The sequence below is a fragment of the Lycium barbarum genome, chromosome 9, assembly GCF_019175385.1.
Source record: "Lycium barbarum isolate Lr01 chromosome 9, ASM1917538v2, whole genome shotgun sequence".
In the NCBI taxonomy this organism is placed as follows: Eukaryota; Viridiplantae; Streptophyta; class Magnoliopsida; order Solanales; family Solanaceae; genus Lycium; species Lycium barbarum.
In genome coordinates this window covers 74777335-74791946 of record NC_083345.1, presented here as the reverse complement: position 1 = coordinate 74791946, position 14612 = coordinate 74777335, and the positions used below count along the sequence as shown (strand labels likewise).

The 14612-nt window shown below is 33.7% G+C and overlaps 1 protein-coding gene across 1 annotated transcript; it reads left to right on the top strand.

Annotated features, from left to right (window-relative positions):
• Positions 1-1755: 1755 nt before the first annotated feature.
• LOC132608966 (GDP-fucose transporter 1) lies at positions 1756-3343 on the top strand. Its single transcript, XM_060322788.1, has one exon. The coding sequence runs from the start codon at positions 2198-2200 to the stop codon at positions 3212-3214; it is 1017 nt and encodes a 338-aa protein (XP_060178771.1). The 5' UTR covers positions 1756-2197; the 3' UTR covers positions 3215-3343.
• Positions 3344-14612: the final 11269 nt, after the last annotated feature.

Below are 14612 nucleotides of genomic sequence, written 5' to 3'. Positions count from 1 at the left end.
TCACAAATCCCAACCGGTCCAAAATTCCCTGTTGAACATCATTTTAACACCTCCAAAGAACACAAAGCTCTTTTCACTATTGGCTAACAGTCCCGATGGTAATTAAACTTTATATTACATTGAGTTGGCATTGTACAAAAATTAGCATTTAAAATAGTCAAAATCATAATCTCCAATAACGTTTTTTCTCAAGTCTCACAATTAAGAGCACTTATCGCTAACTTCAAATGGAGGGTAAAATTTCCCCATTTTGAATAGTTCAAGGGGGCAAAATTGGCACATTTTCTCTTGTTCTTGAGCAACCGTTAGTAGGAAGAGTATTTTTAATCTAAGGAAAAGGGTTAAAAAAATGCCCTTAAAATATGTGAAATTGAACTAAAAAGACCTCCATTCATAGTTTAATTTGATCTAAAACTGCCCTTAAACTATGCGAAATTGAACAAAAATACCCCTATTTTTACTTAATTGGGTCAAAAATACCCTTTCCTAATAAACATGTTGTTTCTTTTCTTTTTAAACACATTTTTTAAAATAAAAATATTATTTTTAAAGATACCTTTTCTTGTTTATTTTCTTTTAACATCCCTTTAACTAATAAAAAAATTGGGAAGTAATTTTTTTTCTTAATCTCATTTTATAAATTAAAATAAAATCACCCCATGTGCTTTATTAACTGATAATATAGGTCATATATATAAGATCATAGTAACCCAATAATTAATTCATTTAGATAAACAATAAATTCATTTTTCTAATAAAATATAAAATATTTTTATTTCTTAATCTTTTTCCGATAAGCATTGCTGATATAATAAAAAAAGATTAAGAAATAAAAATATTTTACATTTTATTAGGAAAAGAATTTTACTGTTATCTAAATGAAAATTAATGATGAGGTTATCAGCAAATGCTTATCGGAAAAAGATTAAGAAATAAAAATATTTTACATTTTATTAGGCAAAAGAATTTTATCATTAGCTAAATGAAAATTAATGATGAGGTTACTATGATCTTACATATATGACCCATATTAATAGTTAAAAATGTACATGGGGTAATTTTATTTTAATTGATAAAACGAGATTAAGAAGAAAGAATTACTTCTCAATTAGTTAAAGATATTTTAAATAAAAGAAAATGCTACTTTAAAAATAATATTTGTATTAAAAATGTCAAAAAAAAAGGATATGTTTATTAGAAAAATGTCATTTTTGACCCAATTAAGTAACAATAGCGGTATTTTTGTTTAATTTCGCATAGTTTAAGGGTATTTTTGCCCTTTTTCCATTTAATCTATTTAATTAGTTAGAGGATATTTTTGAGCCAAAACAATAAGGGGGATAAATCTAACATATTTCAAATAGTTTAGGCATATTTTAAATCTTTTTCACTTAAATTTAAATCCTTAATTAGCCTATGATACGGACATACAGTACCACAAATACCTCTATGTAAAGCATGGTTTATTTTTGTGATGAAAGTAGGTAAGCATAATTTTTATTTTCATTTTGGTAGGGATTTAGTAGCTCAGTTGGTTCGCTACCTGAACTTCTGTCTTGTTAGTGCGGGTTTGAATCCCCATGTTGTAATCTTTTCCCCATTTTCTCTTCCCCTACCCCTATATAATAAAAAATAAAGCATAATTTATTTTTATTTTCGCAAAGAAGAAAATTAAAATTGAGTCAACCTGGATTGGGATTTTTACATTGCATACCCATCCCGATAATTAGTCATTTTACCCTTATCCCTTCAGATTCGATTTAGTAATAGTAGTACTTGCTACTATTCCAAAACCCACACAGCTCTGTCCTATTCAGGGCCCCTTTTTTCTTCTTCTCATTCAAGATTTGTTCAGATCTTTCACGTGGAGCAAAAAAGGCGGTTCCTTCTCATATTTCTCTTTTTAGTTTATTATTTATTAGGTTCATTATTCATCTTCAATTTCAGATCTTTTCTTTACTTTTCAAGAAATGGGATCGCATCTATGTGTTTATTATTAATAGGTATATCATTTCAAGATTCATCCATTTTGGTCCCTATTCTCTTCAATTCTAGTTTCCTCTTTTGTTTTGTCATTTCAAAGATTCATCCATCTTCAATCTTGAACATTGATTTCTGTTTCCAGCTCAACTTTAAAGCTATGGCTTTTATGCATTGAGGGGGGTAGGATTAAGAGAAACAAAAAAGGCTGTTTATAATGTCTGCAATCAGATTAGATGCATCAAAGCAATATTATGCAACTAGCAGTCTTGTGGTAGGATATGCCTTGTGTTCCAGCTTGCTTGCTGTGATTAACAAGTTTGCTATAACTAATTTCAACTATCCAGGTCTTCTCACTTCGTTGCAGTACCTAACTTCAACTTTAGGGGTTTGGTTATTAGGGAAATTGGGGTTGTTGCATCACGACCCGTTCACGTTGGAGAATGCCAAGAAATTCTTGCCTGCTGCCCTTGTTTTTTACCTTGCAATATTCACCAACACTAATCTTTTAAGGCATGCCAATGTGGATACTTTCATAGTGTTTAGATCCTGTACGCCTTTGCTTGTTGCCGTTGCTGATACCGCTTTTAGAAAGCAACCGTGCCCTTCAAAGTTGACGTTTTTATCGTTGGTGATCATTTTGGGAGGTGCTGTTGGGTATGTTGCTACAGATTCAGGTTTTACTCTCACTGCGTATTCGTGGGCTTTGGCGTACTTGGTAACCATTACAACTGAGATGGTTTACATCAAGCATATGGTGACGAATCTCGGGCTCAATACTTGGGGCTTTGTGTTTTACAACAATTTGTTGTCATTGATGATGGCTCCTTTATTTTGGATTATTACTGGGGAGTATGTTGATGTGTTCATTGCTATGGGATCGAATACCTTGTTTAACCCCGTTGCGTTCATGGCAGTCTCGTTATCGTGCGTGTTTGGACTGCTCATCAGTTTCTTTGGATTTGCAGCAAGGAAAGCAATCTCTGCTACTGCTTTTACAGTAAGCGGGGTTGTGAATAAGTTCTTGACAGTTGCCATTAATGTTCTCATTTGGGATAAGCATGCTAGTCCATTTGGTCTAATGTGCTTGTTGTTCACCATTGCTGGAGGTGTTCTTTATCAGCAATCTGTAACTGCTGTTGTTACTACTGCTCCATCTGCTGTGTCTAATAAGAATGACTATGGAGATAGTGATGAAGAGAAGGGAATATCTGCTAAGATCTCTGGTGTATAAGCATTTTGGCTGATGAGGCAGGTTATTATTAATCCTCCCGCTGCATTAGTTAGTTCTAAATATTCTTCTTTACAAACTTTTGCTAGATTGAGATTGCTACCCTTAATGAATAGTAATCAGTTGTGTGTTTTTTGCTCCCTTTATTTCGGCATGCTATTGTGTTGATTCCATACATGTATCTCTTAGTGGTGGCCAATTTAACAGAGCTCACACAGAAGGTATGCGTTTTGTTACTTTCTGCACAATTTGGATCTTACACTTGGTTCTAACAGAAATATCATGCTGAGATGGGCTGAATATGTTAACTCAGAGAAAACTACTTAAATTTCTATGCCAAGCAACAATCTGGAGAGAGAACTCGATTAGATTAGATGACTTATTATCTAGTCCAAAACCATCTTCTCTAGTACATCCGTGTTATCTAACAAATATAACTGTTTTGATAATTCTGTACCTCTATTCCACGTCTCAATACATTCAGCACAAGCATTGTTGATTCTTCCATTTGTTGCTTCCTTTAGGGTGACTCAGCTAGTTTATCATGTCTGAGATATAACCAGGAGTAATACTTGTGTGAGGGAGTTATTATGTGATAAGTGGACTGTGGAAGGACATCTGCGGAAGGAAACCCCCAGCCTATGCTGCTAAGACTCTTTAAAAATACCGTTAGTGCGTGCCGGGTCCTCCAAAAGTAGTGCGTTTTTGGAGGTACTACACGGATGTAGCAACAAATTTGAAGAGTCTGAGCAACATAAGCCCTAGCTATCCTACCTTATTCTCTCTCCGTCCTTGCTCTTTTCCCCAATTTAGTCAACTTGCTTTCATTTCAAAAATGAAAGTTAATGAGCTAAGTCTGCATAGGATTGTTTTTGGACCTTTTTTCGTATCATGTGGAGAAAAATCAGTGAATAATCACATATCTTGTGTTATTAATACTGAATGCATAAACCTTAGCTTATCTAACAATTTTGCAAATCACAAGTGTTCCAGGCCTTTTGGCGGGGGGGGGGGGGGGGGGGGGGGGGGGGTTGAGGGAGGGAGGACTGGTCTATCTGCTCTTCAGTGGTGAATGTATGTGTGAGTGAAGGGATGGTTTTGTGTTGGTGAATGACCCCTGTTGTTTCTGCAGAAGAGGTCCTTTTGGTGTTTTTTTTTTGCCTTTTCAACTGAGTGTTTGCTGAAGCTTCTGGGTTGGGATTTGGGATAATTGAGGATGGTCTCCAAATGTGGGGTTGTCTCCGTGTATGTCAGGGAAAAAAGTATTGAGATTGAAGGAAAGAAACATGCAGAAGAGAGTTTGGACTTCGGAGAGAGATTCATAAGGGTTCCTTTGGTTGGGAAACAAGTTATCCCGGGATTGATTTCCCACCCTCCCACATGCATAAAAATAACAGTACAATTCTGGGATTAGTAATACTGCGATTTTATCCCGATCAAACGCCAAATAAACTCATCCCAAATTTAACCCTAGGACCAATTATCCCTTATCCCTCATACCAAAATTAGAGAAGAGGGAGAAAGCGATCTGGTAGAGAGGGAAAGTTGGAGGAGTTGTTGGAGGGGTTTTCTGGTAAGTGGGAGCCAAAAAGGTCCACATGTCAAGCAAGTAAATATCCTCAAACAAGTAGTGTTTGCTGTGTGAGGCTCATTGTAAAATTTCTCAGGCTGACAATGTTAGGAGTGGGCATGGTACGGTATTTTAAATTTCGATTCGGTAATTTCGGTTTTCGGTATTTAAAAATACTATACCATTAAAAAATACTATACCATCACCATACCAAATTAATTCGGTATGGTTCGGTATTTTTAAGTTCGGTTTCGGTATTTTGTGTTACGGTAATTCGGTAACCATAGTTTATTCGACTACGACTTACATGTATACATTTAATAAAGAATTAAGACTTCGGCTATTCAAGAAACGTCTCAATTATATTATACTAAAACCTTACACGTGTAAAAATATTCAAAACACAAAAGGGCATTTCAATCAATTATATCATACTAACATCTTACACATGTGAAAATATTTAAAAGAAACTATAAGAAATTTCAACTTCTAAACAATTAGTTTGTACTAATACTAATAATATATTTGTTAGTATTATATATATATACGGTATAATGCGGTATTTGAAACTTCGGGTCGGTAATTTCGATTTTCGGTATTTAAAAATACTATACCATTACCATACCAAATTAATTCGGTATGGTTTGGTATTTTTAAGTTCGGTATTTTGCGATACGGTAATTCGTTAATCATAGTTTGTTCGACTACGACTTACATGTATACATATAATAAAGAATTAAGACTTCGGCTATTCAAGAAACGTCTCAATTATATTATAGTAACATCTTACACATGTAAAAATATTCAAAACACAAAAAAGACATTTCAACCAAGATATATATACTTCGGTACACAAAAAAGGGCATTTCAATCAATTATATCATATTAACATCTTACACATGTGAAAATATTTAAAAGAAATTATAAGTAATTTCAACGTCTAAACAATTAGTTTGTAGTAATACTAAAAATATATTTGTTAGTATTATATATATATATATATATAACTATATGGAATACTTCGGTATCGTATTCGGTACTTTGGTATTTTTTTTATTAATACCGTACCCAGTGGTGTACGCAGGATTTTTTTGTTAGCAGTGCCGACATTTAAAGAAGTGAAATTTAAATAACTTATTATAGTGACGTCATATTTAAAAAAACAAAAACAAATTCAAGCTGAATTATAAATTAAATTATAAAATCCACCAAAAGAAAAGGATGAATGTTTCAAGAAATTCCAACTTGAAAGAAAAATAAATGGAAAAGGCTCAAATATGCCATCGAACTATCGGAAATGACTCATTTATGCCATTCGTCAATAGTTTAGCTCATTTATGCCATCGAACTATCAGAAATTGCTCATCCATGCCATTTTTCATTAACTCAGGTTTTACAATATCATATATGACCCTTGGCCTCAATAAGAGGTCCATGTCGTTTAATTAAACCAGCACATATTTGTGGGTCGGGTTTTAGTTTAATTTAGGATTTAATTTGTGCTGGTTTAATTAAATGACGTGGACCTCTAATTGGTGACCAAGTGTCATATCTGGTATTGTAAAACTGACTTTATCAAAAAATGGCATGGATGAGCCATTCCTGATAGTTCGATAGCATAAATGAGCCAAACTATTGATGAGTGACATAAATGAGTCATTTCCGATAGTTCGATGACATATTTGAGCGTTTTCCGCAAAATAAATTAAAAGAGCTTACATTTGAAAGAGCAACACAAAACACCAACAATTGCCTTTAGAGTTGCAGGCTCTAGCTCTATTTAGATATTACTCCCTCCGGTTAAAAAATAGTGTTCACTTACCAAATCAAAAAATAATTAACTGTTATAAAATAATAAAGCAAGAACAAGAATATTAATAGAGAAGAGAGCAATTCTTATTTCTCTTATTAGGATTGATTTACAATGAAGGAGAACCTCTATATTTATAAGGGAAAACTGACTTGATCCCAAAGTCACTAACCCTAATATTTCTCCTAAAGATAGACATTCACAATAATAAATAATATTTATAACACTCCCCTTTGGATGTCTATTTGATAGATAATGTGCCTCGTTAAAACCCAATGGGAAAAAATCTAGTGAAGGAAAAAGAATACACATTTCTAATAATACGCTATTTGGTTGCCTCATTAAAAACCTTATAAGGAAAAACCCAGTGGGACAAAAACCTTAAAAGAGAAAAAGAGTACAATGCGTATTAACTCCCCCTGATGAGAACTTCAATCCAAAAACTTGAATCTTCACTCGAGAGTTGCAGTTGGTATAGACTTGGTGAATACATCAGTCATATTATCACTTGAACAATTTGTTACACCTTGGTATCACCATTCTTTTGGAGCTCATTTGTGAGGAACAACTTTAGTGAAATGAGCTTTGTCCTTTTATGAATCTGTTATAGCCCGTATTTTGTACGTTCGGATAATTCAAGATAATTGCCAGAAGTTAAGGGCTAGGCCATATTTTGATCTTATTTAATATACAAGTTGTTTATGAAAATCTTTGAAGTAGAAATAGTAAGAAAGGCTAGGGGCAAAAAGGAAAATTTACAAGATGGTTCATGGTAATATTGAGGAAGGCTAAGGGCAAATTTCAAAATTGGAAAAATAATTTTTCATGAATTCCAAAAAAAAAAAATGGTCTTGAAGCAAAAAGGGGCCAAGTGGGCCGCCCAATAGGGAGTGGGCTTAGGTCCACATGGAGGTTTAATAATAAGACCAAAAGATGACTTAATGGTCATATTTCTCATCTTCATCCATAGAGATTTCAAGAAGCTTGGAGAAAGAAAAAAAAAATGGGAGGGCCATTCGGCCATAGGAAAAAAAAAATTGAAGCCTTCAACTTTGATCCAAAAAAATATTTTCTTCTAGTATTCCCACTAATTTGAAGGTCCTCTTTAACGTGGTATAATTGTTGGAGCAAGTAGACCCCTCTTTGTTGCGAGTTCATAATCATAGCCAAGTGAGAAGTTAAGGGAAAAAGGTAAGAATTAATCTTCTTTTATATGTTATGGATGGTTGTGTATGTTGTAGTATGTAGAAATGGGTGAAATTCATGAAATATGTGTGTGAGAGATGTGGCCGAATGGGGGATTGAATTGGTGAGATGTGATGAATTGATTTTACTTAGTATTTTAAGTGGTGTTGTGGTAGATTCTATGATGTAAAATGAGGATTTAGTGGTTTGAAATGAAGTGGAAATCGTTTGTGGATTGTTGAAGAAGTTAATGTGATATTAGTATGGTTTCTTATATTGTATGAATGATATTGTTAATGTGTAGGTTGTAAATATAATTCATGAATTTGGAAGGGAGACATGTGTTTGGAAGATTGTAAGTTGGGTTGTTGTGATTGAATTTGAAAGAAGGAAATGTGTTGTTATCGTTCTTGTTGAATTTGGAAGGTTTCAGGTGAAATGGCATGTTGGTTGGGTTGTTTGAACATTATGTGAATTGTTTGAAAGTTCTTGAACCATGTTAGAGTATATTTTGGATTGATTGTTGGTATTGTTGTTGATAATTTGGCCGAGTTGAATTCTCGGATTGTTGTTGATAAATTGGCCGAGTTAGATTCTCGGGGATGATGTATTTACAGGGGAGATGCTGCCGAAATTTCGGCAGATTATGAATGAATTCATTTGAAGAATTAAAGCAAGTGTATGACGACGAATCTAATGATTATGTGAATCTTCTTGAATGTAGACTAGCAAGCTTGGACGAATAAGCGTAGCTAATAGAATGTGGAGCAGGTATGTAAGACTTACCCTTTCTTTCTTTTGACATGATCTTTGTGAAACCAACATGACAAAGTATATGTATGATTTCAAAGAAACTCCTATTCTTAGAACCACTAGGATGGCTAACGTTCTTGATTCCAATAAGCTGTTTCATATGGTTTTGATGCCTATCTATGATGTCCAAAGTTCGGTTGATATGTTTCCGAATGGCATTCGGGAGATAATTGATATGACTAATGTCTTGGTTTTCAAATGATAGCACGTTTGATTATCCCATCGAGTCTTTGATACATTTTGATACGTACATATGGTTCCAAAAGTTCTATGTTGATTTGATCCATAGCGATATTCGAAAGGTACTTGGTATGATTATTGCTTTGATTTTTCAAAAATAGCTTCTGAAACGTTCATAAAAGGTTCTGTACTTCAAACGCTCATAACTTTCTTATACTAAATCGGATTGACCCGAAACTTGTTTCTGAGCTTTCAGGTGTCGGTAAGTATACTTATCCATCGAGTCTTCCATAATATATTCGGAGGTTACCGAGCTTACGTCACTCTGATAGAGACATAACATTCTTTGGGCTCTCCAGCATGCTGCTTATATGATATATGTATATGTATATGTATATGTATATGGGGCAAGGGGAAAGGTGAGGCGCTATAGACGCATAGCCACCTGATCAGTTGGTATAATATGACATCGGCCCGGACGCGGGATATATGGATAAATGGATCGGGCTGCACGTTCCGCAGCAATATAACATATGTATATGGATCGGGCTGCACGTTCCGCAGTAATATAATATATGTATATGGATCGGGTTGCACGTTCCGCAGCAATATAATATATAAATGGATCGGGCTACACGTTCCGCAGCACTAAGCATGCATGGTCTGTGTTTGGAAAGTAAGCATTGTGGCAATCTGGATGATCTACTTATTTTCTGTACTTTTCTGACATATGACATCGGTATACATGATTTGCGTTCGGAAGATGAGCACTCTGTTATTCTGGCTAATGTACTTACCTTTTGTACTGCTTATTTCAATTATGGTTCTGTTTTCTGTATTCCATGCCTTACATGCTCAGTACATATTCCGTACTGACTCCTTTTCTTCGGGGGCTGCGTTTCATGCCACGCTGGTACACCTAGATGAGTAAAGGACATTGCTAGAAGATGCTTCAGCTGGATTGGCGAGCTCCACTTCCTTTCGGAGTGTTGCCGAGTCAGAGTATATATGTTATGATTTCTGATTGATGTTAGAGACTTTGCAGATAGAGTCGTGGGTATAGAATGTCAGTCTTGTAAGCGGCTCCGTCAGCCGATGTGTCTTATGGTATTGTGTTATAGATCCATTATGATTATAGATTATAATTGATTTGAGTACGATGAAGGAAAAGTTTCTGAAAGCTTTATTATGTATTTCATCCTTATTTGATCTAAAAGTCCAAAGAGAACATGTGTGTACTAAGGGTCAGAGGGTTCGCTCGGCCCTAAATGAGGGTCGGGTGCCCATCACACCCTAGCGAGATTAGGGTGTGACAGAATCCACTCTTTAGTTGGACTATGTATGTTGTTGCATATTCAGTCTTTGGATAGAGTTGCATCAGCATATAATATTGTTGAAATCACTCCAAGTGCATTCTTGACTTGCTTTATGAACAGATGTTGTCTTTATATGATTTGACTGTCATGTAAAACGACATCGTATGACTATAATCCCTCACAGTCATAGCAAAATATATAAATGCATCAATTGCATAAAGATATAGCACTTCAGGACCCAAAATTTCTGCAAGTTTCTCATTTCAACTTCTTTCAGTAGATAATCTATTTCTTTTGAAAACTCTTCAAGAGTTTCAATAATTCTCAAGTAATCAACTTGCACCAACAATATGACAGATTTTGATTTCCACAATGACGTAAGGATAAATAGAGTCATGTGTGCCCTTAGTCAGTAAATATTCATTAAGTTGATAAAATCGCGTTCACCTTGCTTAATTTAATTCATATAAGAATTATGAACAAATTTCTGCAACTTGTATATGCTTCAGGCATTTAAAATTCTTCAAGAATTTTCATATAATTTTGTCAAGTAATTCATATAGGATGTGAAAACATCTATTTCTATTTAAATGATATGACATCTTCTGGTGTTTGGACAACAGGTCAAATAAGTTTTATGCTTACCAAGATGCGTCATTTCACTTGATAATAATTTCTACGTCAGCATGCTTTAATAGACGTAGAATTTAGATCCTCACAATCTTTTACAATATTTCGCTATATTGTACCAAAGATATCATCGACGATATATCATTTGTATCAGTTCTTAATGTGACATAACTTATTGAGATCTCATCACTTCCATTATTTTTAGGTACCTAAATCTCTCATGAGGTTTCATGAAGTGTTATGTCGTAGGCTCTTCAAGAGCACATTGCCTCCTTAGAATGATCATTTGCTCCTTTTTCTTTTCCATGATTATTGCTTTTGGAACCGATTAGTCTACCACGCTTCATGCATGCTTTAGACTCTGTCCTTCAGGGACATGAATTTAATAGGAGCCTTTTGCAGCTGAAGTTAGAAATTAATTTTGGGTCAGCAAATGCTTCTAGCATTTGAGTTGAATTATCTTTTGAATGAGGATCATACTAATGATATATAATTCATAACATATTCCTCAGCTGCTTATTCTCTCCCCCTTATGTTAGAAAAACTAACATACATCCCATTTTCTTTAGGGGAATCCATCTTTATGCATCATGGTAGATTAATTAATCATATACCACACATAAAAAACTGTTAGATGGAAATATCTGGTTCCTAACCCTAAACCAATTATGAGGGGAGAATTTATCATAATTTATTGGTCTGAAGCATACAAGTGATGTTGTATGCAATATATCATATTTCAGATCACCACATGAAGTTTTGTTCTCATAAGTAATAGTTTAGCTATTTAGTAGAGGCATTTAACACCAAACCAGTTTGGATATAAACCAACATTAACAAGATGAATTTTCTTGATTGCATAATCTGAAAATTGTGCTCTCAACTCAATTATTTTGAGCAAGTAACTTTGCATATGTCAAACTGCGGGTTGACAATAAAAGCACATGTGACCGTCTTATCGATGCATCTATTTAAGACATCACATAACAGGTGAACGGGCCCATATTCACCTTTTATATTTTTTCAGAATTTAGGGAACTCAATCCCAACTTTAGCCAGTATAATCAACTCATCATGAGAACAAGCAACAACAATAAATTATTAAAGAATCTTCTAGTTCTTCAATATATGTAAAATACTCAATCTGCACATCATATTTGAATCGGGATGATCAAATCGCTCATGCCGACTAATAAAATTTTATACTAGTAAACTTCAAGTTTACCATGTCATGTGCTATTTGTTTTAGTAAACTTCTGGTTTACTATGACATGAATTTTATATCAATATAAACTTCTGGTTTATTGTTCATGTGATTCATCATGCTTATATTTGTAGTACAAATCGGGCAACCTTTCATAAATATATTTCTTACCCGTAGTAACTTGAAGATATTCAATCTTCCAATCCTTTGTAGTATTGATCATTTTTATCAGTAAATTTCGGGTTTACTACAACTTGTATTTCGATCATAACAATTTTTATTTTTTTTATATTACAATCTAGAACGAATTACAAAAAAAGTATATAAGCTCTTCAGGAGCCTTTAATTTATTCTCCATAATCACGTATTGTTTGGACACTACTAGTGCCACGATCTTCTAGATAAATATTTAGCTCTTATGGAGCTCTTAATTATTAATTTTGTATTACCAAACATTTCTTAGATACTGCTGGTATCATAAAAGAAATTTTAGTCAGGCACTGTTGGTGTCATGAAATAAACAGTAATCAAATGAACATTTAAAATAATTGTAGATTCATAACGAAAAGTAAACATTAAGTTATATAGTCTTTAATAATTCTATCATCAACTTCTATGGTAAATATCTCCTTCAGGGAGAATACCCATTAATACCCGAATATTTTGTATCAAATCGTTTATAGAGCTGCTGTAAACAATTGCCATACAGAGTATTGTACCCTTATCTGCTTTACTTTATTTACAAAAAACAAAGACTTACAAATTGTAAAGCAAGTAATATACATAAAATAAGTATTAGACATGCAGCATTCCAGAATCACATGAGATTTTTTTCTTTTTTCTTTTTCGTACACATAAGATTATTTTTCTTTGTTGTTTGCTCTTAACAAAATATGTGGGATAGTGGGACTATTTAGTAGGAATCCAATGAATGACGGAACAATGTAAAATATATGGTGAAAAGCATAGTTGACTTCTAATCCAACTCAACCACCTCCAGTACTCGTGTTACAATGATGAGTGAGACTAATGTAGACAATTTTGAATAATGCTGTAATATAGAAGGTTGATGATTATTTAGAGGTTTAACATCTCTTAATTGCCTACTCACAGCATTGTTACATCTGGTCCTAGTTATAGTCTATAGTAAGAACCTAACAAACTGAAAAAGAAAAAGCATTAATGTTACACTCATAGTAAAGGTAGAATTGTGATTCACAGGCATTTTTAGGTTGAATATCAGATATTCCTTTAATCTATTGATAAATGGAGTAACAGGCCCCAATCCTCTTCTGCTTGAATAATCAAAGAAGACAAACAAGGAAGAGGGACTTCTCACTAATAAAGATCCCAAACAAGATGACACCATAAATTTTCAAATATTCCTGTCAATATCAAACAGTATGAAACAACAACTTACAAGATAAATGAGAGAACGACGATTTGGGTTATGTATTTAGCACTATAAAAACGAGCATAGCTTTGACGTCTCCTGAAGGAATTCAAAAATGGTCAATACAATATTGTTGTATGAAACTTTAATTATTTTCACTAAACGTTTTTTGTTTTTTCGTTGCCGAATAAAACTAACAGTACAACATACATGTGATTTCTTGATTAATTGCCAACGGCATTTACTCGTAGAATATTTACCTCAGACATGGTCAGTACAAAATACATAAAAGAGGTTTACACATAATAATTCAAATGGTCTGGAAAAAAAAAACGTCCTCTGCTTTCAAAGTCTTACTACATCATAAGTAAATTTCAAAGTTACTACTTCACGAGTAGATTTCAGAATATTTACTACTTCAAGAGTAAACTTCTTCGGGAGTAGATTTCAGGATCCTAGAAGTAGATTTCAGAGTCCTACTACTTCGGGAGTAGAATTTAGAGTCTTACTATTTCGGGAGTAGAGCTCAAAGTTTACTATTTCGGAAATAGAGTTCAAAGTTCGCTACTTCATGAGTAAATTTCTGAGTTTACTACTTGAGGAGTAAAGCATAGAATATTTAAAATATTTTTTTCCTTCAATTATTCTACCTCTTCTGGAGGTGACTCGTGATAACTTCACAACCAATCGCACGTCCCTATTTATAATCTTTACTAAATATCATCACATTCACTTCAGGGAACGGATCCGTATTTGTAACATTTATCAAAAATACTCATTCTTCAGGAATGAAACATATCTTATCGCGCCTTAAGCATATCAAATTATGATAGTTTAGAACCTCTCTTAAGATGTTGCTACTTCAGGAGTAAATCGAGGCATAAATATAGAGAATTTTTCTCTAATATATCTTCTTTTATAATCACAATAAGTATATGAAAATATTACCACTTCTGGTGGTTATATATTTTCTTGTCAACTCTATCGGAGTTTATGAGTTTTTTTTTTTTTTTCGATAATACACTTTGTATGATACGTATTTAGGCTATACAAAGTGAATAGATTGTACCATGTTTCTATGTGTTAATTGAACAAGTCAACACCTGCATGAAGTGTAAATATATCTAAAAGCATACAAACAGAACCTTTCCTCTACGTACAAAAAGGATTATTTGTTTCCCACTGTAGCCACAACAATTAACAAAATAACTTCTCAATAAATATATCAATATGGATATATGTGATACGTACTTACAGTAAGGAAGCAATTTGGCTCCATCAATCTCTTAGAAAACGGTTC